The 27,359-nt window shown below is 43.5% G+C and overlaps 1 protein-coding gene across 2 annotated transcripts in view; it reads left to right on the top strand.

Moving 5' to 3' along the window:
* Uvrag (UV radiation resistance associated) overlaps nucleotides 1-27,359 on the top strand; it is a 365,773-nt gene that overhangs the window by 275,043 nt on the left and 63,371 nt on the right. For both annotated transcript variants that reach the window (XM_045145963.1, XM_004656260.3), the window contains one exon: nucleotides 8,313-8,391. In XM_045145963.1, coding sequence (XP_045001898.1) covers nucleotides 8,313-8,391 — 79 coding nt within the window. The remainder of the gene's footprint in view (nucleotides 1-8,312; nucleotides 8,392-27,359) is intronic.

Genomic DNA, 27,359 nt, shown 5'->3' with positions numbered 1-27,359 from the left:
CTTCTTTATATATACCCTTCTATGTTAAGATATGGTCCTTACATGCTTAGTCTCTCAGGCAGTTTGATCATGAAGTGATGCTATATTTTGTTGAAGGCTTTCTCAGTATCTATTGAAATGATCATGGTTTTAAACCAACCTTTCTTCCTGCTGTTCCTAGAGCTTGAGCTTTCAGGGTTCCAGCAATCGATTCTCTGGTCTCTGCTCCACTGTGAGACTGAGGACACAGGCACATGTGGACACACCTAGCTATTTTGTTTGGGCTCTGGAGATTTGAACTTGGACAGTCTCAGGTCCCCCCTCCCAAGCCCCCTATGCTTACACAGAAAGTACACTTAACCAGAGCAATCTTTCTAGCCCTCTTCTGATGATATGTACCCAGTTTGAATGTCACATATTATGCCTCTGTGATGCTTTTTGTTTGTTTTTAAGGGCTTTCTAAGTAGCCTAGCTGGCCTCAAACACAAGATTCTCCACCTGAGCATCCCAAGTGCTGGGATTACAGACACGTGCCATCATCCTTAACCATAAACTTGAGGTGGGGAGCTCTGCTCAGTTCCAGCACACACACACACACACACACACACACACACACACACACACACACACACGAGGGTGGGGGGAGTTTGATTTCTTTTTCTGCTCTTCCCCTGCCGGCACCCAGTAAGTCTATACTCAGCCTCGGCTGATGATGACCCTTAGGCACTTCAGTCTTGAAATTCATTTCTAAAGGAGAAATAAAAATGACTTATGTGTTTATTTTTACTTATGCAGAATTATAGAATCTTGGAGTTGGGAGGACAACTGTATCTCATCCAGTCAGTAAGACAGCCCGTGTTTGATTTCTCCCTTACTTACCATAAACTTTATGGCCTGAAACAACAGAAGTATATTCTCTCATGGAGGCTGAAGTCCAAAGTCAAGGCATCCTCAGGACCACGCAGCCTTGTTCTTTGCCATTTCCAGCTCATGGCATTTTCTGGCTTGTGTCTGCACTGCTCTGACCTCTGCCTGGAGTTTGCATGACCTTCTCCTCACCCTTCACCTTCCCCACCCTACCTGTCCCTCTGAATGACACTTGCTAGATTTAGGACCCACCTGGATAATCAAGGATGACCTTTCCCCAGAATCCTTTCATAATGCCCTAGTCACAGGTCCTGTGGATTAGGAGATGGACCTGTGTGTTGGGAGGGTCCCTTTCTACCCCTGCCCAGTATTGGTTAGCTGCCTGTCTGTGACCTGCTGCCTTTACCCAAGCTTTGTAGGGTCTTAAAGAATGCTGTAGTAAACCCCATCTTACCATAAACTTTTGTTTTCTCTGCTTGAAGCCATACACAACAAGCCAATTTCTGTATCTCTCAGAAAGTGCTTCATCTGTAGGCCCTGAAAGGTCTGTCCTCCAGGCTAAACTTTAACCTCTGGCTCTGTTCACCATTGCTCTCTGAGCTGGCTGGCTGGCATTCTCCTAATCAGCCTGGGTGTGCCTCTCAAGGACTCCAAGCCAGGAAGAATGCTGCGGTTAGCTCTGAAGACCTAGGAATGAGCTCATGTCTCTTCTACTTGCTAAGTAGGTGACCAAGGCAAATCAATTTCTTTTAAATAATAGTGACACTGTTACCAAGACGTTGTCACTTGCACATTCCCAAAGTTGGCCTCTCTGCTTCTGCTAATACAGCTGGGATCACATTAGTGTTTGTCATAATTCTCTACTCATATTGAAATTGCTGGGTGCTAAAGAGCTACAAATCTTTTTCACACATGATCCTTTTTTTCCCCCAAAAAAAGCCTCTTTATTGAGTATCTTATTAGCAAAGGCAAAAGAGGGACAAAATAAAATCTGTTTCTAAGCCAGGCATAGTGACTCACACCTGTAATCCCAATACTCAGGAGGCTCAGGCAAAAGGAGTCCCACAAGTTCAAAGCTAGCCTGTGCTACTCAAAAAATAAATAAGAGACAAAAAGATGGCTTAGTGGTAAGGTGATTGCCTTCAAAGCCTAAGCACCCCAGTTCAGTTTCCCAGTACTCACGCTAAGCTGGATGTACAAAGAATGCATAAGGTGGTGCATATGTCCAGCGTTTGTTCGTTGCAGTGGCTAGAGGCCCTAGTATACCCGTTCTCCTCTTCCCCCCTCAAATAAATAAATAAATAAATAAATATTTTTTTAAAAAGAACAAAAGAACCTGTCTCTTTTGTGTTGAAATAAACCATTTACTAAGGGAGACACATACTGTGATGGTTTGATTCAGGTGTCCCCCATAAACTTAGGTACTCTAAATGCTAGGTTCCCAGCTGATGGACATTTGGGAAATAACACTTCCTGGAGGAGTGTATTGTTGGGAGTGGGCTTATGGATGTTATAGCCAAAATAAATGCTTTTCCCCAAAAGCTTCTCTTGGTCAGGTGATTTCTGCCAGCAAGGTGAACCTGTCTGCAACAGTAAAGTGGTACTAGGAGTGGGGTTGCTGCTAGACACCTGACTGTGTGGCTTTGGCCTTTTGGAGCTGATTTTCAAGAGGAATGTGGGAAGATTTGAAACCTTGGCCTGAGAGATACCTTGCAGTGCTGTAAGTACAGCTTGGTTGACTATTCTGGTCAGAGCTGCAAGACCTGAATACAGCAAGAACTATAGACTGTGAGATTTGTCTTATGAGGGTGAGAAAGAGCTTTGCTTGAACTGGGCTAGCAGTTTGTGTGAGGAGCTTGCTGTTATGCTAGTGTCCTGAGAAGTTATGCAGGGTTGCTTTGTGTAGAAATGAACTGGTGTGAGCAAAGGGATATGGCACAGAAAGAAAAATCTTTGGGTTGAAACGTCTGCCTATTCAGCTGCAATTGAGAGATTACAACCTTTGAGACTAGACTAGCTGCCCTGCACTGGGGCAACAGGAGGAATGTAGACTCTTTTGGAGGGGCCTGAGTGCTCAAGAAGTGTCCTGTTCTTCAAAGTCTGCTTTATACGCCACTGGATTAACAAATTGGCACCCTACCTGGTATTATGAAGTATAAGAAATGCAGGAAAGAGAGGGTCATTGAGTTTGTAACACTGTCTTGTGTTTTGGAATTGGCCATGGGCAGTGTGAAGCAGGTTTGCTGGATGCCTGCATGGAGATCCCATGGGGTCATGAGGATGAACCGTGGATTGCAGTAGAGAACCAGAGGAGATACTGGGACAATGAGATGGCTGCTAAGGAACGCTGCCAGCCCCATGAAGTTTTCCAGGACTGTGAGTAGCCTAGCCGGAGGGGCAGAATTGGAATGCCAGAGATTTGTTGCTGGTTAGAATTATCGGACTTGGAGATTTGTCACTGGCTAGAGTTGTTGGACTTGAAGCTACAGAGTTTGATGTTTTCCCTGGTTGTTTTAAATCTTATATTGGCTAAATATTTCTTTACTCTGCCCATTGCCATCTTCTGCAGTATGAATGTTTATTCTATGCCATTGTGAGGTTTTTGAGGTTATTTTTTTGGTATTATGGCTTAGTTAAAAGATTTTGGACTATGGGGATGTTTGCACATCATTGGGATTGACGAAAAGTATGGGGACTTTTAAAGTTGGACTGAAAAGCATTGTATTTTACATCATGTATGGATATCAGTTTATGGGGGTCAGGAGCGGAATGTAGTGGTTTGACTTAAGTGTTCCCCATAAACTTAGGTGTTCTGAATGCTAGGTTCCCAGCTGTGGAGATTTGGGAACTAACGCTTCCCGGAGGAGTGTATTGTTGGGGGCGGGCTTATGGGTGTTATAGTCAGTTTTCCCATGCCAGTGTTTGGCACACTCCTGTTGCTATGGTCCACCTTATGTTGGCCAGGGGCTGATGTCCACCATCTGCTCATATTGTTGTTTTCCCTGCCATCGTGGAGCTTTCCCTTGAGCCTATAAGTCAAAATAAGCCTCTTTTTTCCCAGAAGCTGCTTTTGGTTGGGTGATTTTTACCAGCAATGAGAACCGGACTGCAACATATACTAACCAAATAATCACGTAATGATTGCGAAATCACAAACTGAGGCAAACTGAGGGAGGCGTGTAAGCTGAGCAGGTTCAGAGCAGGCATGGGACAAAGGTGGGCTCCAGTGCACCCCTCACCAGCAGGCGGCAGTGGCGATGAGCCTCAGAAGGCCTCCTCCACATGCTTCATTGCTTCATCATGGATTGTTTCTGCAGTGAGGCATGGGGTGTGGGGTGTGCACATGTATGTGTGCAGATTCACATGCCCAGTGAGTGCACGCAGGGACCAGAAGAAAGTGTCGATTCATCCACTGGTTTCCTTGAGACAGTCTCCCACTGATCGCAGAGCTGCCATCTTTCCAGTCAGACTGGCTGACCAGTGAACCCCAAGCAAGTCTCTGCTCTCCACTCTGCACAGGTCTGGGGTTGCAGGCATGCGTGGCCACACCCAGCTGTTTATATGGGGGCTGGGAAACCAGACAGAGGGTGAATCAGGTTCTGATGTTTCATGGCAGCGCTCTTAACCCACTGAGCCATCGCCCTAGGCCCAACTTCTGTGATTTTGGTCATGTTTTAACTTAAAAAATAATATTGACCATTTAATTGAGTATAATATTAATAGTTCATTAAGCATATTAATAGGAAATGTATCCTGTAGTTGTTTTTTTTTTTTTTAATTTGGACCACTCTGTAATCATTTAATGTAATGCTTTCCTTCCCCTTTGGGAGAGCATGGGAGTTGATGAAGTCTTGCCATGTAGCTTGTACTGGCTTTGAACTCTCAGTCCTCCAGTGTCGCCTGTGCTGACTTTGAACGCGCAGTCCTCCTGAGTACCAGATTTCACAGTCGTGCTGACCGGGATACTATTCTCTAGTGAATCCTATTTGGGCTGTTGGAAGGATATAGATATATATAATTTTACTTGAATGACTACGATCTTATCTAAACAGTCCAAAATTTGCTAATGCAATTCTTCATCAGTAATTGAAATAAAGTGCCACTGATTTGTGCCTTATGTTCTAATGGTAATAGGTTTTACCCTTTAAAGTGGATTCCATTTTTCTAGCTTGCTTAATAGATCTATAAATCCATGAATTTGGAAAGTGAGATGAATATGTGATAGTTATAAACAATTAAACTGTTCAACTTGAAGTGACCCATTGAAAAGAGCATAAAATGTGAACTGTGTCTCATATCCGATCTGTTCTTAGAGTTGCCCTATGTGAACCTTTAGCTCTAATCCCCCTTCAGATTTCCTTTAATATTACACACACACCTTGTGGTTCTTTCCATAAAGAAGTCCCAGGGAAGTCGTAATAAAGTCAACTGTTGTGAGATCCTTTTTTCATGGATTGTAGAGGTTTGGTTTTCACTATGTGCTGATCTCAATTTACCCTTCTGATATATGAAACAGTTTCAGGACTTAGAACTTGAAAGCAGAGATAGCTTTGTTTTGGAGAGCTGTTCAGATGGTCTCCATGTGACGGCTTGTAGACTAACCCTTCCCAGGACTGAGCGTCAGACCCCAGCAGATGCCTCTGCGGTGCCGCATTGCAATGTCGTTGCACACTACCCCAGGGGTGTGAGTGATTCCCAGACACCTTGCAAAACCTGGGGTTGCATTCTGCCTATCCCCAATTTGCTATCATTTGTATTCATTTCAGTTGGGGCCAAACCACATATCCTAGTTTATGTTTTATTGTTTCAATTAAACACAAAGTTATGTCGTCTTGATGAGTGTCTCAAGCATTTGGTTTCCTTTAGTTAAGTTTTTAGTTCATAACCTTGCTCACTCCCCAATGCCTATAACTTTACAACACATCAAATTCACCTTCTGGACACCATGAAACCCGCAACTCTTGAGAATTTAGTATAAGAGCTTTAAAATTCTGTTTCCCTTCCTCTGTTTTCCTTGAAAACACAATCCCCTCCAGGCCTTATGCTTTATGCCTCTTTTCCCCCTCAGGCAATTAGGACAATGAAATCAAGACTATCTGGAGCTGAAGAGGCAGCTCAGTAGATAAAGCACTTGTTAGGCAGCTCTGAGAACCTGAATTCAGATCCCCAGGCCCCAGTACAGGCAGAAGCTGTGGTGGCATTCTGCTATCCCAGTGCCTCTGGTGAGAAGGGAGGCAGAAACAGGAGCATTTCTGGGAAGCTCACAAATGGAGTGTTGAACAAAAGACCCTGCCTCAGAAAGAGACGGAAGGCGAGGACCAACCTGAAAGTTGTCCTCTGGCCTCCACACGTGCACCGTGGCCTACGGACCCGCATGCACATGAAGTGCCTAAATAATAAATAAATGCATTTTAAAAAAATATCTAGTAATTGGCCCAGGCCATTCATTTCAATAAGGTTGTTTGATTCTTGGGAGTAATTATATATTGCAGAACTAGGGGAGATGGCATTTTCTTCATGATCCTCCTGCAGTTAGGATTGATTTCTTGCTTTCAATTTGTGTGTATCCATTGTGTGCCATGCTAGATTTCATAAAGGCAGTTTTGTGGAACATTTCATGGTCTTTGAACATGTTCACCCCTGATGCACTGTGCCTCGTCCTGTGCCCCTCACACTAGTCTTCTTCCCCGGTCCATCTCCTGCTGTCAGAGTACACATAATCTGAAGGTGTGTTATATATGTATTTTAAGCATCTAGAGAGAAGTGTAGGACCCACAAATATCAGAAAACATGCCTTTCTCTTTCTGCGTCCGGCATGTTTAGTTAGTATGAGGCTCTCAGGGCCCATCCCTTGTCCTGCAAGTGACGTGGCTCTGTTGTGGCTGAATGAAACCCCCTCATGTCTGTGTGCCACATTTTCTCTAGCCTTTCATCTGCTGATGGACACCTAGGCTGGCTCTGTATTTGGCTGTTGGGAGTAGTGCTATAGTGAACATGGATGTGCAGGTATCTCTGAGGTATGGTGACTAACAGTTCTTAGGGTAAATACCCAGAATTGGTATAGCTGCGTCACCTGGTAGTTCTATTTCTAGTTTTTTGAGTAACCTCCATACTGATTTCTATAGTGGCTGTACCACTTTACACTCCCACTAGCCATGTGTATAAAAATGGACAATTGATGGGCTGGAGAGATGGCTTAGCAGTTAAGGCGTTTGCTTGTGAAGCCAAAGAACCCAGGTTTGATTCCCCAGGACCCACATAAGCCAGATGCACAAGAGGCACATGCGTCTGAAGTTAGTTTGCAGTGGCTACAGGCCCTGGCATGCCCATTCTCTCTTTGTCTCTTCTCTTTATCTCTCTCACTCTCTGCTTGCAAATAAATTTTTAAAAAAATTAAAAATGGACAATTGAAAGCAACAAACAGTTCTCAAAAGATGATGTATAAATTGCCACTACACATGAAAAATGCGCAGCACCCTTAGCCATCTAGGAAATGCAAATTAGAACCTCATTGAGATTTCATCTCACCCACTCAGAATGGTGGCATTAAGAAAACACAAACAGGGCTGGAGAGATGGCTTGCTGGCTAAGGCGCATGCCTGGGAAGCCTAAGGACCTAGGTTCGATTCTCCAGGTCCCACATAAGCCAGATGCACATGGTGGCATATGCATCTGGAGTTCATTTGCAGTGGCTAGAGGCCCTGGTGTGCCCATTCTCATTTTCTATCTCTCTCTCTCTCCCTTTCTTTGTCTGTAATAAATAAATAAAAATAAATCTTTAAAAACAAAAAAGAAAAATCTGTTTCAGATGATTGTGGTTATGCTTGACCTTGAGAATCCGAAGAAAGGGCTAGCACACAGGCCGGTGTGCAGCTTTCCTGAAAAGTCTCTGTGGGGCTCAGGCTCGCACCCCGTTACCGCAGCGAGCAGGTCACAGTAGTGTGCAGTTGTGCATTGCCCGGAAGTGGCTTCCAAATAGCCATCTCTGCAAAGGAGAGGAATTTTCAATGAATCGTGGGTCCTGTTGGCGCTAATTTTGAGGGATCATAAGAGAAACAAAAGTCTTACATTTTGCTTTTAAGTCGGGTTTTCCACCCTTTAACCTTCCTTTCCCATTCAGCACAAGTTGGAATGTCAGGTGCAAGGTATCAGAAGGAAGATTTGGGGATCTTATTCTTAAGCTGGAAGGTGATGACATGTGAGCAGGAAGCAGTGGCCCCAGCTCCTTGGAGATGGTGCATCGCTTGTATATCAGCACCTTGTCGTGTGGTCTGTTCAATGTTCCCCTGGGAAGAAAACAGCCACTGTTCTGATGTGGCTCCCACGCGGGTGGCTGTAGATGGCAGCGCCACCAGCGAGTGTCATGAGATGTGCGTGCCGCGTCTAAGAAACGTCAGCCGCTGGCAACATTGGAGATTATGTTGACTCAAGTTTGAAAACTTCTCATCTTTCTCTACCTTCCTTAGGTTTCCACTATATCCAAAAGGAGGAGAGAAGTTACAGTTTGATTATGGTGTCTACCTTCTGAACAAAAACATAGCACAGGTAAGTGACTCCTCTCTGCTCCTGCTGTCCTTCCTGGGGTTGTGGCCCCTCTTTCCTCATAATGAAGTGCCACAGTCAACAGTTTATTTACCTGTTACTCAGACAATGCGTTTTTGTTTTGTTTTACCGCCATCGCATTCTGGGTCATTTAAATGAATACCGATAAGCAGTGTACAAGTTGGAATCCTGCTAAACTCTGGAAGTTGTCTTCTGTGTTCTGTCTTGCTGGTAGGCTTATACTTGCTTGAGTGTGTGGTCTGCATAATCTCTTGGCTCCACAGCCTGATTGGTAATAGCTTTCTTCTCTTCGACCACTTCTAGGGACTCATTTTGCATTATTGTTTATGGAGTAAAAGTTTAGTGCTTTTGGCAAGTCCATAATGGTCTCCTCACCTCATTATCCAAGACCCAAAGGAAAAGGCCAAGCATATGTTCCTTCCAAGGCATCTTGGCTCTTCGTGGCTCCTTCAGCATCACGTCAGCTCATACCCCACTTGAATAATGGTTTTCCACAGGCCATGGTAATACTGTCAGGTGCCTGAGTTTGTGTTTTCTTGAGAGAACTACACAGCATTTCTTTAGCACACTTGGCTCTTCTTCAAGAGGTGGACGTTCCACAAATGTTTTTAGTTGCAAGGAAGACTAGCATCAGTGCTTTGTATTTGCCTAGACATCCCTCCACCTGGAACATCATGTGGACACAGGTCCACAGTTACCTAAAGACATTATCAGCTGTGTCCTTGGACCTTCCCATTTTATAGACATAATAAGGTTTGGGCTGCTTTTGCTTTTATGAGCCTCCATAGTCTTTTATCCATATGAACCTAAAGGCTTAGCAATTTCCTTATTCATGTCTGATCAACCTAGAATTATTCTTCCATCTGGTGTTATCTTTGCTTTTCTTCCTCTCAACCAACCTTAGTTTAATGTGGGGTTGTTTTAATCTGGTTTGTATTAAGATTGTTATCCTTTTCTGAAATCGGTCAGGTTTCTGGTTGGCAGCCCGCATTAACCACTTGTTTTCCTAATCCACACTCGGCGTGCTCAGATCACACTGCTTTCCTGTCGGCGTTGCTCCAGCCCGGGTCTCTTCCGTGGCGGCAGCTTTCCACCCAGGCTCTGCCCACGACTCACCTTTCCACGCGCTAGTCTTTTGCCTCTGATGCTTTCCCTCCTGCCATTAAAAAAATTCTTTTTCAAGGTAGGACTCACTATGTACTGTCAAGCTAGCCTCAAACTCACAGCGATCCTCCTACCTCAGCCTCCCAAGTACTGGGATCAAAGGCATGCGCCACCACGCCCAGCCACTCCCTTTGGCAGATAAGTATTTCAGACCATGAAGCAGGACTTTCATGTTAAGTCCCTCTAGTCTGGCTCACACACTGCTGATCACAGTTGGGTCAACCCACGGAAAAGGCAGACTAGTGCGGAAGTACCCAGACCAAGCTTGTGGGAAGAATGATGACGTGAATACCAGTGACTTCTCTAGTCCATGCAGTGGGGGCAGCCACAGTGGGGACAGCACATGGCTATGGCAGGCCTCGCTCTGCGAGTAAAATTATTGTCAGTTTAAGTCCTGGTCTGAATTCAGCAGTCTTGTCTCCTGCCCCTGCAGGGAACTACTGCGGGTGGAAAAGGCTGTTGAAAGTTTCTGGGCTGTCCCTGCCACAGGGCGGGATTTCCTCATAAATCTCAGCTTTAAGCTTACTCGTGCCAGCCCACATGTACACGCGTGAACGTACATACTCACATCTTCTCCAGGGCCCAGTAGGAGTGCAGAAGGTGGTGTGAGGAGATGCTAAAGGAAACAGTTTACAGACCAAGTGGAGGCTGACTGTGCACTGGGAAACAGGAGAGTTGGCACTCTACACCAGCTCACAGCTCAAGTGCCCCCTTGGTCTCTTTTGAGGGGCACTTCCCAAGTCGCCTCTGACTTCCTTCTTGACTACAAATATGCCAAACTAGTTTTGTTCACATTTACATAAGAAGTGGACTGCTTGTGGGCTGGAGAGATGGCTTAGCGGTTAAGCACTTGCCTGTGAAGCCTAAGGACTCTGGTTCGAGGCTCAATTCCCCAGAACCCACGTTAGCCATATGCACAAGGGGCCACACGCATCTGGAGTTCATTTGCAGTGGCTGGAGGCCATGGTGTGCCCATTCTCTCTCTCTTTTTGTCGTTCTCAAATAAATATATAAAAATATTAAAATAATTTAAAAAAGAAGTGGACTGTTTGTGGTAATTTTGTATCTCCAACTTTGAACTCTTTGTAAACTGATTGTGTATGTCTGCACATGCGTGTTTCTGTGTGTGAAGATCGACAGGTGAACCACTCTATATCCATAAGAAGCAAGTATCTTGCTCTCTGTGGTCCTTTTCATCATTGTTGTAGCAGTTTTGAAATGAGAAAACATGAAACTTCTTCAAAACAGCCTTTCTTGGATTTCAAAATTTGCTCAGGAAGCCCCCTCTGAGCATCCAGAGAGAAAGTCTTAGCAAGTTTGTGACCACAAGACACATGGGGACAGTTTCCTTTTTGACCTTGACTTGACTGCCATCACTTTTCCACTCTTGATTTGTAACAAATCCAAGAATCATTCGTGATGAGGGTTTGTAACCAAGTTGTATGGCAGTAGGATCTCTCCGGCTTGGGGAGAGTTGTTTACATCTACTAAGGCGAGCTTTCACAGCAGAGTGTCTCTTCTCAGCCAGCCTCAGTTGTGCCTCGTCTCTAGAAATGTGAACAAATCATACCACTGAAGCTGTCCCACCTCCATCACTTATAAGCCAGGTTGGTGGAGGTGGATGAAAGCGTTGGCATGTGTTAAAGTGCCAACGAGAAAGGAGTGAAGTCATTTAATACTGCATCCATAACTTTGCTTGAGGACTTGAATAGTCAATAGGACCTTTCATCGCAACCAGAAGTAGTAGTAAAATCACTTTTCTGGTAGAGGAAATGACAGAACTTAGTAATATTTGTTACTTCAGTGTTTGGGATCAGTCCAGCCCACATTTTGAAAGCACAGGCTTAGAAAGACAGGCCTTTAAGGAGAAGTCCTCAAGTGTTGTGTGAAGAGTGGAGAGTTCTGGTCAGGCCTTCTTGACCCCCTGTGTGTTACTGCTGTCTGAAGGGGGAGAGAGAGAGAGAGTCCCTATCCCAGAATAGGTATTGAAAGAGTCCAGCAAATGACTTGTTTTCAGCACCAGCTGCTAATACTTACCAGGTTACAGTCCCTGCAGGTGGAAATAGCTTTCTTTGTTGGTCAGCAGGCAATACTTTGAGAATTCAGGCATAGACAAGGCACTGTGACTCATACATGTAATCCCATCATCCTAGAGGATGAGGCAGGAGGATTGCTGTGAGTTTGAGGCTATCCTGAACTTCATTAGTTCTAGCCCAGTTTGAGCTGATGGTCCCTCTCTCTCTCTCTCTCTCTCTCTCTCTCTCTCTCTCTCCATATATACACACACACATATGTAATGCAGGTATAATGTAATTAGCACTAATTTTAAAAAATGAGGTCCAGGGCTAGGACTGTAGCTCAGTGGTAAAGTGTTTGCCTGGCATTCACACAGCCCTGGTTTCAACCCCAGTACTAAATAGATGATAGATAGATAGCAAGGTCCTATGTAATCATCAATAAACTTGTAAGCACATCATACTAGAACCTGGGCAAAACACAGCAGTGTGACTTAATTCCTAGAGCACAGGAAGTAGTGGACGAGCGTGGCAGCGCCCTCGCTCACTTGGTGCTTGTGCAGAGCATCATAGACACACAGGGTCTTCGTCATCACCTGCAAAGATCTAAGTGGATGTGAAGACAAATATGACTTTTGACTTTCGTCACTCAAGTATGGTGTCATGTAATCTGACAGGCGTCGCAAACATCCCCTTACTTCCACGAAGTCATCATTTTATGCATGTATTATATATTTAGTACACGTCTTAAAAGTGCACTGAATCAAAGGTGACATTCGCATAGAAAGGAACTGAAAAGTTCTTTGAGGCAGAAACGATAGCTGTGTCGCCTGTCATGATGTTCCATTAGCAAGCAGACGTGGCACCTGAGACACTGTATGTCCTAGGGAGACGCTTGTCAGGGGATGAATCATGATAGAACACCGTGAGAAATCTGAAACTGAGGCTGAGAAGGATCTCGAATGGATAAAGTACTTGTATGTCATGTGTCCACACATACTCACACCCACAAGATGAGACATTGTTCAGCCTTTGAAAAGGAAACGCTGTGTTCCTGTCCACACGCATGAGCCTGGGCAGCATGAGGCTCAGTGAGATCACCATGTGCCAATAGCAAACACTGCACGGCTTGCTTACATGTAGAATCTTTCTTTAAAACAACAAATAAACGAAAGCAAAATCTAGACAGTGTTTACCAAGGGCTAAGATGGGCAACAAATAGAGAGAAATTGGTCAAGTACAGATCTGAAGTTAGGTAAGATGAATGAATCCAGCAGCGTAATACACAGTTGAGGATTATAGTATCATAGACTGAGAATTTATTATGAGATAATTTTAGGTACTCCTACTATACAAAAAAAACCAGTTTGGCTATTATCATTTTATTATGTTATAGTATATATTGGTTAGGGCTGAGGAAATGGCTCATCAGATTAAAGGAACTTGCTTGCAAAGCCTGCCATCCCATGTTTAGTTCCTTAGTACCCATGTAAAACCAGATGCAAAAAGTGGCACATGTGTCTGGAGTTTATTTGCAGTGGCAAGATTCTTGGTACACTCATACGCACACACACACACATCACAAGGCTGGAGAGATGGCTTAGTGGTTAAAGCACTTGCTTGCAAATCCAGGGGAACCCAGGTTTGATACCCTAGGACCCACGTAAACCAGATGCACATGGTGGTACATGCGTCTGGAGTTCATTTTTTTAAGGGGCTGAATGTCCTATTGCACTTATTCTCTTTCTCTCTATCTGCCTCTTTCTCCCTCTCTATCCCTCCATTCTCTATCCCTCAAACAAATAAAATGAAATAAAGTTAAAAAAAAAGAAGTTATGGGATGGAAAAATGGCTTAGTGTTTAAGGCACTTGCCTACAAAACCAAAGGACCCAGGTTTGATTCCCTAGGACCCATGTAAGCCAGATACACAAGAGGATGTATGCATCTGAATTTGGTTTGCAGTGGCTGGAGGCTCTGATGTGCCCATTCTCCCCCCACCCTTTTTCTCCCTGCCTATTTCTCTCTCTCAAATAAAGAAAAAAAAATTTTTTTAATTACAAAAATTAATTTTTTTCTTTTTGGTTTGTGGAACATCTCCTGAGTTCGCTGAGGTAGGTTTCAGCAGACAGAGCAAGGAGTAAGACAGAAAAGACCCCTGATGCTGCCTTATGCGGGGGATCGAGGGGGTCAAAAGTCAGGAGGTAGATTACATGAAAGGTTACTAGGGAGAGGTGTTGCTATGTAATATACTACAATTTTTTAATGTATCAAAACCCAGTATATACACTTAAATTGTTGAATTATATTCTGTGTTAATTATATCTCAACAAAGGTATTTTTAAAATAAATGGAAGGAGGAACCCGGGCATGGTGTGGAACACACCTTTAATACCAGCACTTGGGTGGTAGAGGTAGGAGCATCACCATGAGTTCAAGGCTACCCTGAGACTACATAGTGAATTCCTGGTCAGCCTGAGCTAGAGTGAGACCTTACCTCAATTTTTAAAAGAAGAAGAAGAAAAGAAAAGAAAGGAATGGAAGCAGGGAGGGAGGAGAGAGAGGAGAGAAAAAAGGAGGGAGGGAAGGAGGAAAAGAAGAAGGGAAGGGAGGAAGCTGAGTTTGGCGGCATATACCTGGAATTTCACCTCCTCAGGAGGCTGTCAGGAGAACCCCAAGTTTGAAGCCAATGTGGACAGCTTAGGAAGACCTTATCTCAAAATAAAATCATTTTAAAGAGAACTGGGGGTATAGCTCAGTAGTATAGTACTTGCCTAGTATGTACAAAGCCCTGGGTTCAACCCTGAAAAGAGAGAGGAGAAAGGAGGAGGAGGAGAGAAGCAAGAGGTCCCTGCCTCATTAGACTTCTAATTGAATGGGAAAGAGACGTGTGTATTTGAGATTGTGGTAAGTGATGTGCTAGAAATTAATTAAGTGATGTAACAGAAACAAGATACTAAATAAGGTTTACTGAGGAAGTGACTGGAGCTAACATGTGGGTGATGACAAGGAACCAGCCCTATAAAACTCAGGGAACAAAATGTCCCCCAAGACCATGGGAACAGCAGGAGCAAAGGCCCTGGGGTAGGACTTGTTTGTGTTTAAGTAACAGAAGATTAACGTGGCTGAGGGGCAAAGGTTGCCAGGGAAGGGGTCATGTACCTCAGAGATCATAGGAGAAAGGTTTTATTCTAAATACATGTGGACGCTAGGAATGAACGATCTAAATATGAAAGTGGCATGAAAGGATTTGCTTATTCTAGTCATTTGCTGCTGTAAGTGACTAGAATTGAAACAAAGTTACCAGTTAGTTAGCAGGTTGTTTCAGAAGAGCAGTTGAGGATGAATAGTGGCCTAGACCAGGATACAGAGATAAAGCTGGAGAAAAGTAGACAGATTTGAGGTGTATTGTGGGAATGAACTCATGGGCTGCATATGGGAGATGAGGGGGAAATAAATTCTCCAGGATGACTCCCAGGCTTGTGTGTCAGCGACTGGACATAATGCTGTTTGTTTAAATGGGGAAGAGCCCGGGCGATGAGGTGAGGAAATCCGACGATCAGCTTTGGTAGTATGAAGTTTGAGTAGCTTTTTGGAATTCCAAATTGAAGGTCTGGGGAGATGGCTCCATGTTAAAGGCACCTGCTTGCAAGGCTGCTGGCCTGGGTCTAATCCCCCAGCATTCACATTAAGCCAGGTGCCTTTGTTCCCAGTGAGCCTATGGCAATGGGAGGCAGAGCCAGGAGAACCTTGAAGCTCCACAAAGTGGCAAAAACAAAATACCAAGGGAGACCCTGTCTCAAGCAAAGTGGAAGACAAGGACAAACACCCTAAGGTTGTCCTCAGACCACCACATGGGCTCTGTGGCACATATACCCACCTATGTACCCACATGCACGTGCCCACATGTGCATACAGATATGTGCACCCATGTTGATAGGGAGGAGGAGTCGGAGGGGGAGAAGAGAAACAAATCCAAGTGGCACTCTTAGGTGAGCAGCAGGAGAGATGGGTCTGGAGCGCAGCACTGTAGCACTGGAGGCGGAAATCTGGGGCCATCAACCTGGAGACATCGCTTAAAGCCGTGGAGCCAGATGAGGCGAACCAGCGGCAAGGCAGAACTGAAAGAGAAACACGTAGATGGCCTGATGCCGGAGAAGTTAACTCCGACTGCAGGAGGACAGGCCGGCCAAGACTGAAAGGCTTGTCCAGTGGATAAGGGGAAAATGAAGACAGTAATGGTTTGGAAATTAAAAGGAAGTGAATTTCTAGAAGGAAGGCATAACCACTGTGTTAACTAGAAAGGACGTGTGGGATTAAGGGAAGAACCCTTGAACTTTTGCTGTTGGCTTTGGGGAGGGGTTACAAGGAGAGGTGTGTGCTCATGTGTGGATGCAGGAGCACACGTGCACAGCATGCATATGGAGATCAGAGGATAATTTGGGGGTCATTCCTTGCCTTCCACCATATTTGAGGCAGGGTGTCTCATTCACTGTTGCATTGGCAAGCTGCTGGACGGTTCCGTCTCTGTCTCCTATCTCACCGTAGGCATACCAGGATGACCACTGTTTCCATGGTTCCAGGATCTGACTCGGGCACTCAGGCTCGTATGGCAAACACCTTACCCACTGAGCCATGCCCCCAGCCCAGAGACGTGGGTTTTAAAAATTTGTATTTGTTGCTGGGCGTGGTGGTGCACACCTTTAATCCCAGCACCAGGGAGGCAGAGATAGGAGGATCACTATGAGTTCGAGACCACCCTGAGACAACATAGTGAATGTCAGGTCAGCCTGGACTAAAGTGAAACTCTACCTCGAAAAAACAAAACAAAAAAAATATTTGTTTTGTGGGACTGTTGAACTGTGCATTTATTTGAGGCGATGGGAGATTCTTTGGAGACAAATAATCACATAGCCCAGACTGGCCTTGAACTTGCTATGCAGACAAAGATGACTTTGAACTCCTGATTAGGTGAGAAAAAAATACACACCTGTATCCCAGAATTATGGAGGTAGAGGTAAGAGGATCAGGAGTTCAAGGTCTCCTTTGTTGGATACAAGTTCAAGCCAGCCTGCAATACATGATATTCTGTCTCAAAAATAAGACAAATCAAAAAAGGTGGGAATTATCTGGACTTTGGGCCTACTTGTGGCCAATATGTGAACCTCTGATTTTGTTGCTATTCCAGACTTCCCTTTTCAGATGTATTACAGAAGAGAGCAGGGAAAAGGACATGCTCAGTATTTGTCTTACAAAATAGAGTTTTAAAGTTGGGCATGGTGGCGCACGTCCTTAATGCCAGCACTTGGGAGGCAGGAGTAGGAGGATCACTGTGAGTTCGAGGCCACCCTGAGACTACTGAGTGAATTCCAGGTCAGTCTGGGCTAGAGTGAGACCCTACCTCAAAACAAACAAACAAAAAAAGTTTTGGTACTCATGACTTCTAGCTTTATCACAGTTCATACTGTATTGTGAATACCCTTTTAATTTGAGGATGAAGGGACCATTTGTACAGGCATTAAGCACATTTAACATTTGAATAAAGTATAGGCCTAGGAAGATGGTTTAGTCTGTAAAATGCTTTCCAGGCAAGTATGAGGACCTGAGTTCCCCAGCACCCGCATAAGAGCCGCACACCTATAACCCCGTCACTGGAGAGACGGGGGACCTGGGGCATGCTGGCCAGCTAATCCTGCTGACGTAGTGAGCTCTGACTTCATTACAAGGCCCTTGCATCCACCCCTGGCTGCCACAAGCACTCACACGCGTGTGCATACACACTACTCACGCATGCAAAATGAGTAGGAGATTTGAAGAAAGTGAAGCGAGTAAGTAATATTTTTTAGGCTCACACTGAGCTCTTAGATTTGAGAAGAGCTCTATGTGAACAGTCCAGTAGCGTGCAGTGGAGTGACAAAGGCTGCTGTTACTCCCGAAGCAGCAGTGCAGCTGGTGGCTCGTTTTGTGGCAATCCACAGATCCTCAGTGGGTCCTGGAGGACAGGGATATCTTCATAACAAAAATAAGATGTTTTTTCCTGCCAACATTTGCACAATGATGCAAGAACATGTAGTTAAAACTGTTGGCCCCTTTGCCAGGTGTGGAAGGAGGCACACGCCCTTAATCCTAGCACTCAAGAGGCTGAGGTAGGATTGCCGAGTGTTTGGGGCCAGCCTGGAACTACAGAGTGAGTTCCAGGTCAGCCTTGGCTAAAGTGAGACTCTACCTTAAAAGCAAACAAACAAAACCCTATTGACTCCTTAGACTGTATCAAGACCAAAGAGCTTGATCCTGCTGTTCTGCGGGACCACTCGCAAGGTCACTACATGTTCATGGCAAAGCAAGACGATCCGTTAAGTTTATGAACTCTTCACCAAGTGCACGTCTTTTCAAGAGTTGGTGTGGTGGAAATGGATTGCGCATGAAGCATTTGCGCAGTTGGACTGCAGAGGAATGGCTGTTTCTTATAGAACAGTGTCTTGGCTTCACAGAACGACTGGCAAACCGTGGTGATTCAGACTTAGGTATTTGACAAACATTTTCACAAAAGTGAATGAAGTGAGTCAGTCACTTTTTAAAGGAAATCGTCTGATGATAAAATTCAAGATTTCGAATGAAAATTAAGAACAGACTCATAGACCCAGGGATGGTGGTACACATCTGTAATCCCAGCACACAGAGAGGAGTCAGGAGGATTGCTGCAAGTTCAAGGGCAGCCTGGTGTATATAGTGGTTCTAGACCAGGCTGTATTGTCAGTCCCTGTCTCAAAGGGGAAAGAAAACAGCTTTCATTTGCAACCATGACATTTCCTAGTCGTTACTTACAGATGTTTTAATAAGATTGATGGTGATATTAATACATGATTTTTAAAAATATTTTGTAATGTATTGGTGCATGTATGTGTACATATAATATACATATTTATCAGCAAGCCAATGTTTTCTAAGTGGTCAAAATACAAGAAAGACCAATGGATGCTTCATGTACTGAAGTGTGAAAAATTTTTAGTAGGGTTTCAGATTTTGCATTGCTACTAACCTTTCAAATGAAAACTATTACTTGATGAGTTTGGAAGTAGTATCAAAGAATATTTGTAATTATTTGCAAAGGCCATTAAAATACTTCTCTCTTTTCCAGCTGTGGATCTGTAGAAGGGTGAATTTTCTTACAAAACAACATATGGTAACAAAATGAATGCAGAAGAAAACATGAGCCTTCAGCTGTTTTCTGTTATGCCTAGACATTGCAAAAGAGATCTGCAAAAAATATAAAATAGCGACACTCATCTCACTAATTTTTTTGAAAATATACTCATTTTTGTTACAAGCATTTCTATTAACAAATAATAGATTTTTATTGTTATTTTTAAATGAATTAGTAACTCAAGTTTCTTAATTTTAGTCTCCAGCATGGTGAATCTTAACATATGTGACCCATATAAACAAAGGCCTTTGGAGTCCTAAGTGATTTTTAGGAGCATAAAGGAACTTTGAGACTAAAACATTTGAACTGCACACCTACACATGTGGCCATCCAGATTTCCCATGAAAGCCCTCAATTATTCATAGTCTGATAAAGCAAGACACATGTGTCAATCCCCAGATGTGGAAACATTATACAGGACCTACCAGTTTGAATTCCAGTATTATAGCTCGGTCCACGTCAGACAGCCAGCAGCTCTGTGTGGATTCTTTACTATTACTTTTGGGTTTTCTTAAGCCACTCCTCTGCTCTCTTTGCCCCAAAGCTCAAGAACTGCGGGTTTAAGGCTTTAAAGGTATCATTTACAGATAGTAGTGATAATGTACATCTGGGCTGAATGTGAGGGCATCGGCATACTTCTGCTCGGGTAGCTCCCTCCATACCCACTGAAGAATGCTGGCCAGACCTGTCTTTAGAGATGAGAAATTGAGCTGCCCCTGTGTTACGTTCCTTAGATTGACAAGAACACCAGCCAGATACAGAGAAGTCAGATCTGCTTATCTCTCACTAATATTATGGACATCATTCTTTTCTTTTCTTTATTTTTATTTTTTAGAGAGAGAGGAGAGAGAAAGAATTGCCACATGAAGGCCTCAGACCCTGCAGTCGTACTTCAGGTGTTTGTGCCACCTAGTGGGCATGTGTGACCTTGCACTTGCCTCACCTTTATGTGTCTGACTAATGTGGGATCTGGAGAGTAGAACATGGGTCCTTAGGCTTTGCAGGCAGGTGCCTGAGCCACTAAGCCATCTCTCCAGCCCTATCTTTTCTTTTAAATTTGGGTCTTTCTACAATCCCCTTTGGTGGTTAGTGCACAGAAGGTTATGTCTGCCTTACAGATGACCTCTCCTCTCAGATGAGAATTAAGTAGAACAGTGATTAGAGCCTAAGACCTCCATGGCCTCCTTTCTTCTTACTCTGTCTTTTTATCTTTGCAAATTATTTTAAGGCTCATAGGAAGAAAAGGTAATATCTCCTTCCAAACAACCCCTATTCTGCCAAAGACATGGGCTTTCTCTAAAACTTGACTGTTCTGGAGCCCACGGTGCACAGATATTTAGAAGGGATCCATGCCAGCTTACCACCAGCTTGAATTTATGCATATTTCTCCAACATACAGTCCAACATACACGGTACATGGGGAGAAAATACAGTTTTAATTTGTAATTCCTATGGGAATCAAGAGCATACATTCCAAGGATGTTTTAATAGTCAGATTATACCCCACACTGCCTACAAGGTTTGCCAGCAATGTACTGGACACTCATTTGGACAGAGTGGTCCATGCCACATGTCTGTGCACATGTGCAGATGCCAGGGGAGGATGTCAGGTGTCCTTCCTCGTCGCTTGTCTGTCTTCTCTTCTCAAGACAGGGTCTCTCACTGATGCTGAAAGTTCATGATAATTTTTGGTTAGACTGGCTGACCAGTGAGCCCCAGCCTGCCTCCCGTTTCTGCCCCTATAAGCACTGGTTTGCCAGGCATGTGCAGCCATACATGGCTTTTTATGTAAGTACTAGGGTTAAACTTAGCCATTTCCCCAGCCCTGAAAGCTCATACAAAAAAAAGTGTGTGTGGGGGACTTAACTGAGATATAACTAGCATACCACACAATTTACTCTTTTGTGTGTATGTGTGTGGTGAATGTATATGTATGGTTCTAGCTTGCCCTCAGGGTCCCTGTCTACCTGTTCTGATCCTGGAATTACAGGTGAGCCCCTGTGCCCCCTACCTAGGTGCTTGGGGTCCAAACAGATCCCCATGCTTGCACGGCGAGCACTTTATCCACTGAACCATCTTCCCAGCCCCCAACTTACTCTTGTTAAAGTATAAAATGCACTGGCTTTTAGTACGTTTATCAAATAGTGCTCCTACTGCCATCGGAAGCTTAAGTGCATTTTCATTGCCTCTAAAAGAAATGTGCCCCTTACCCTCAGTACTGCCCTCGTCCCTCATCAGCTACTAGTCTGTCTTCTGTTTCCACGGATTTGGCTGTTCTGGACATTTCTTACCATTGCAATCATAAAATGGGAGGGGGGCTGTTACATAACTGGCTTCTTTTGCTTAGCATAGGCTTAAGACTCACCCATGTTGAAACCATCTGTCAGTCATTCCTCCTTATTGCCAAATCATGTTGGCAATTAGAAGACAGACGTATAGGGTCGAGCCACGTTTTATCCATTCATGAGTTGATATGCATCTAGATTGTTTCCATTTTTGGCTCTTAAGAATACTCCTGCTGTGAACATTTTCGTACAGCTTTTATGAACACATATATTTTTCATTATTTGAGTATGTATTTAGAAGTGGAATTGCTGAGCTGTATAACTGCATTTTCTTTTTTTCCTCTTCTAATGCTCCTCCACTTTACATTCCTTTCAGCGGTGTGTAAGAGTTCCAGTGTATTGGTATCTTTGCCAACACTTGTTATTTTCTGTCTTTTTGATGCTAGCCATCTTACTAGCTGCACTGTGGTGTCTCACTGCGGTTTTGATTTGACTTTATTCTAATGACGTTGGGCATTTTTCAAGTACTTACCTGTCACTTGTATATCTTCTGTGGAGCTTGGCCTATTCAGACTCTTTGCTCATTTTAAAATTGGGTTGGTTGACGTTGTTGAGTTGGAAGAGGTCTTTGTGTGTTCCGGATACAAGTCCTTTCTCTAATACTAGATTTATAAATATTTTCTCCCATTCTCCAGGCTGTCTCTTTAGTGTCTTATGTTTGTGGACGCAGCAGGCTTTTCCATTTTAATGATGTCCAGTCTTATCTCGGGTTCTCCTGTCTCGCCTGTGCTGCCAGTATGTGAGCAGGCCTAGCCATGGTCAAGGAGATTTACTTGCAGCCTCCTTCTGTGTCTCTGTGTGTTTTCCCTCTTCCTTGTAGGCTTGTGGTCCATTTGAATTAATTTTTGTGTTTATTGTTTTATACGTAATATCCACTTGTCCCAGAAATGTGTTGAAGAGACCACTCCACACCACCCTTTAAATTGTCTTGGCACTCTTACCAAAGAATTTTATTATAAATGTGAAATTTTACTTCTAAGCTCTGAATTTTTCCCCATTAATATACATGCCTGTCCTTATGCTAGCATCACCTGTGTCTTCCTTTCCGGCATGTGGCTCTGAGGGAAAGCACTGGCCTGGCTGCCTCCTCTCCCCTTCTTCCCTCTCTTTCTCTTAAAAATGTGCCAATTCTAAAAACTTGGAGCCGGGCGTGGTGGCACACGCCTTTAATCCCAGCACTCGGGAGGCGGAGATAGGAGGATCTCTGTGAGTTCAAGGCCACCCTGAGACTCCATAGTGAATTTCAGGTCAGCCTGGACTAGACAGAGACCCTATCTCAAAAAACCAAAAATAATAATAATAATAATAATAATTAAATAAATAAATAAAATTAAAACTTGGAAAATTCTAAGAAAGGATAGAGCTAATTATCTATAACCTCAGCATTCACAAATACTTTCTGCACTATCTCTGCCCCTGTTTTCTTAAACAGTTGAGATAATATTACAGGTCAGGATTTGTTCATGACAAATAGCAGTGACCATTTGTTCTTGTTATCATTCCCATTGTTATCATTCCATTGTCTGTGTGGTTTCTTTTTTTTTCTTTCTTTTTATTATTATTATTTTTTATTTTTTGAGGTGGAGTCTCTAGCTCAGGTTAGCCTGGAATTCACTATGTATTCTCTGGGTGGCCTCTAACACATGGCGATCCTCCTACCTCTGCCTCCCAAGAGCTGGGATTAAAGGTGTGGGGCACCACGCTCCGGCTGGTTTCTGAACCAGAAATGAAAGAATGAAGTCTTTGGGACTTAGTGGGAGCTGAGTGGTGGGAGGGTACCTTGGTTCATGAAGGAGGCAGAAGCACAGGTGCGGAGGAAGGGCTGCTTTAATTGTGGAGATAAGAAATGCAGTTTTGGCTAACCACTGTGGCCCAGACCAGTTACCAATTGTTAAGCCTGGATTTCAGTGTGTTCGAGGTGAGTTCCCTCGGTGTACTTGATGTTTTAATAAGTATTTATTAAGAGAGTAAGCTAGCTTGAAGTTAGATTGTACTCTGTAGCTGCCAATCTAGCCTTCTTTCTCTCTCCCCACACATATATAGTGACCATGTTATTTAAATAGACAAAAGACATACATTTAAATGATGACTATAATTGAGATCGAAAAAATAGTTATCCATAAATACAAAATCATACTATCTTTTATACTTTAAATTATTAAACTGCTTATATGTTAACTTTTTTATTTTATGAAAGAACTCCCATCAGTTGTCAGCCAATTTACTGTACATTTTTAATTTTATTTATTTATTTATTTATTTATTTGAGATAGAGAAAGAGAATGGGCACGCCAGGGCCTCCAGCCACTGTGAATGAACTCCAGATGCATGCACCCTCTTGTGCATCTGGCTTATGTGGGTCCTGGAGAACTGAACTGGGATCCTTTGGCTTTGCAGGCAAGAGCCTTACCCGCTAAGCCATCTCTCCAGCCCTACTGTACATTTTATGACATTTTAATGTCATATTGGCTTCAGTCACTGTATGATTGATATGATATTGTAATGGGGTGCTAGAGGTCCAGGAAAGTCCTTGAACCACAAACCCTAGTTCGTTTCAGATTTTAATCAAAGAATTGAATAAAAAGGAAGACCGAGAAGAATAATTATTAAATTATTATATTTACTGAGGGAAGTACAGAGCCAAGGAAAGGCACCAACGTGGCCAGAGATCCCATGTGGAGGGCCTGGAAAAAAAGCATGGAAAGAAAAAAGAAAGTTCAGGAAGCTGTGGGCCTATGTGTGGCTGAAGGGGATAAAGGAGCCCATGTGGAGAGTAAGGGTCAGGGGCCTCCCAGCTAGGCCTGGGCCCTGGCTAAGCCATCCTAGGCCCAGCCCCAAGTGCTCAGAGAACCTTCCCTCTCCTTGTGAAGGTATTTATAACCTTCTAGTGGTGGTGGGCTGTCTTCTGGCTCAGGTGAACAGCTGGTTGGTTAGAGCGAGGGCCTGACTGTCTCAGGAAGAGGCCAGCCCTAGCACCGAGTTCCAGGAGCTGAACTTGACCAACCACAATGTTTAAATCATCTGAAAGACCTCCCTCCCAGGAGGAGTCCTGGCTGTTTGTGGAAAAATAGGTCTAGGGAACTAGGCAAGAGATAAGTTCAGATCACCTTTGATTTCTAGCAAGTGTAAACTTTCCTGCCCTTTTTACCTTCAGGGGTCCAGTTACCCTCACTGTACCCCCTCTCATTAGGGATGTATCAAATATGAAAAATAATAACTTGATGACCTTTTACATTATTGGACTTCTTTTCACCTTTAAACTCAAACTAGAAATCTGTGCCAGGAACATCTTTTCCCAATAAAAGTAGAACAAGTGTAACTGATAGTCACATAGTTTGTTTTAGGGTGCATAGCCCTTTCACATATATTACCCCTTTATCTTTTGCAAAAGCCCTGAAAGTGTTAGCGTGGTTGTGAGCCTCTGAAAGGAGAGTTCTCAGCGCACAGTCACACAGCTATTGAATGACCCAAGAAATTGAGAGCCTACCAGCCCCATTCTGAGATCTGGAGACCATACTTTTTATCTGGCTGCAAGAAACATTACCTAACAGGTTTTCTTTTTCCCTATGGCCAAGAGCTGAAGAGTCATTTAGCATCTTTGGTAACATCTATCTCTTCCTTTATGCTGTTGTCTTGCAACTCTCTTTAGCTTCTCTCTAACTCAGTAGTGAGGTTAGCCTTGCCCACAGCACCGCCGTGAGTGACCTTTTCTCCTGGCAGGAAACTATGTGAAAAATGCATCCCGACTGAAATGAGACCGTCAGTGCTTGGTTCGGAGACGGGGAGATATAAATTCTGACTATATTTTTTTATGATTAAGCCTTTATGAAATGAATTATGAGCCTTATGAAAAATGAGTTTGGTCTGATTTTAATTGGCATCAAAGTGACCAGCATAGTTTAGATATAAGCTATTTGAAGAAATGAACTCCAAAAGAAAATGATATATGTAAATTCTGGTATTTATTAGAGAAGAACATTTTTAAAGTGCAGGCTTGGATTTTTCAGTGAGAATAAAATTACTATCCTAATTAATGTAAATTTAGCAGTGAAAGGCCAAACAGCTCATAATGAACTGAACTAAAAAAGGCAACATAAATGAGTGGTTAAGAGGAAGCACTCAGCCAGGCATGGCCGCACATGCCTGTAATCCCAGCATAAAGAGGCTGACACAAAAAGATTAAAGAGTTCAAAGCCATTTGGGTTACATAGCAAGACCCCACTTAAGAAAAAACAATGTGGGATACAATTCAGGCAGTGCTTTGTAGGAATTGTATAGCTTTATATGCTGTTAGAAGAAAGGCTTTCAGTCAGTAATGTACCATGTATGCTGGTACAGGTCAGATGGGGGTTTGAACCATCCTGGTCTCCATAGACAGACCCTATCTTACTGTAAAAAGTGGAAAAGGAGGCTGGAGGGATGGCTCAGTGGTTAAGGCGCATACCTGCAAAGCCTAAGGACCCAGGTTCGGTTCTCCAGACCCCACGTAAGCCAGATGCTCATGGTGGCACAGTGGCTGGAGGCCCTGGTGCACCCATTCTCTCTCTCTCTCTCTGTCTCTAATAAATAAATAAATATTTTTAAAAAATTAAACTACTGGGTTTAAATCTCGCTTCCTTTGCTATAGCTACAGGGCTTTTTTTTTTAATAAGTGACTTCTTTGTACCTCAGTCCCTTCATATGTAAAATGGAGATTATCATGGTTCTTATTTGATGACCTTGACTGAGAAGTTTACATATATGAGTTGTTAAGAGCATCGTACTGGGAATAGCACAAACTATGGATGCTGAACAAGTGTTTGCTAAGAACATACAATGCAAAGTGCAGTGTTTTCTTGTGATTAAGAAGCCCTACCCTGAGGGTAGAAAGTTCTGACTGGGATCAGGAGGGTGGTAAAGGAGAAAAGGGAAGGCAGGAGAACTATGGAAAGAAAGAAGAAAGGAAGGGAGGGAGGGAGAGAGGGAGAAAGGGAGAGAGAAAGACAGATAGACAAAGAGAAGGAGGGAGAAAAGGAGGGAAGGAAGAAAGGAGGGAGAGAAAGACCCCAAAGTCAGGTGTAGTGGCATAATCTCCAATCCCTGCACTAGGAGGGCTGAGGCAGGCCTCCTCCTGAGTTTGATGCCACTGTGTATGGCTACATAGTAAAATTATCTCAAAAGAAATAAAAATAAAAATAAATCCCACATTCCATAAATATGAAATAAAGATGAAAATATGTAGGAGCAGATTATAGCAAGACACTTTACAAAAGAGGAGAAAGTTTTTAGCTGCATCAGTCAGACTATTATATAAAGGAAGAAAAAATGTCCAGACATCTTAGACATTATCACTGAGCCTTTAGTTTCTAGATAAAGTAATAGTTTTTAAGCTCATCATGGTGGATCACACCTGTACTCCCAGAATTTGTGAAATGAAGGCAGGATGATCAGTAGTAGTTCAGGGTCATCCTCATCTACATAGAATGTTTGAGATAGCATGGGCAATGTGAGACTGTGTCTCAAACAAACAAAGAAAGTAAAAAGGAAATTGCATTTTTATCATATATGATCCAATTTCAGTATAACTTATTTTCAGTACAGAAGAGCATTAAGAAAAATAAATGTCAGGTAGTAGCATACACCTCGAAGCTGAGACAGAAGGATTATTTATGCACTGGAGACCAACCAGAGCTAGAGAGACCCTGTCTCAAAAGAAAAAGAAAAAAAGCTGTGCGTGGTAGCACACACCTTTAATCCCAGCACTCAGAAGGCAGAGGTAGGAGGATTGCCATGAGTTCGAGGCCACCCTAAGAATACAGAGTGAATTCCAGGTCAGCCTGGACTAGAGTGAGACCTTACCTCAAAAAACAAACAATCAAAAAAGCTGAGGAGATCAGCTCAGTGGGTAAAGCACTCGATGCCTTGAACGTGTAAAGACCCGAGTTCAGTTCCCCAGAACCCACATAAAGCCAGACACAGGAGCACAGGCATCTGTAATCGCAGCACATCTACAGCAAGAAGGGAGGCGGAGACAGAATCTCCCAGGAGCCTGTGGGTCAGCTAGCCTAGAGAACGCAGCAGAGGATGAGAGACCCTGACTCAAACCAGGTGGAAGCAAGCCCCGACACCGGGAGTTGTTGTCTGCCTCACACGTGTGCTGGTCACATTGCGCGCCCATCCTCACACACACAAACCCATGCACACACACACCTAAAAACAATAACAGACTTTTCTCTTAAGGGCTG

Source organism: Jaculus jaculus, chromosome 3, assembly GCF_020740685.1.
Source record: "Jaculus jaculus isolate mJacJac1 chromosome 3, mJacJac1.mat.Y.cur, whole genome shotgun sequence".
Lineage (NCBI taxonomy): Eukaryota > Metazoa > Chordata > Mammalia > Rodentia > Dipodidae > Jaculus > Jaculus jaculus.
This window is presented reverse-complemented; position numbering and strand designations above follow the sequence as displayed.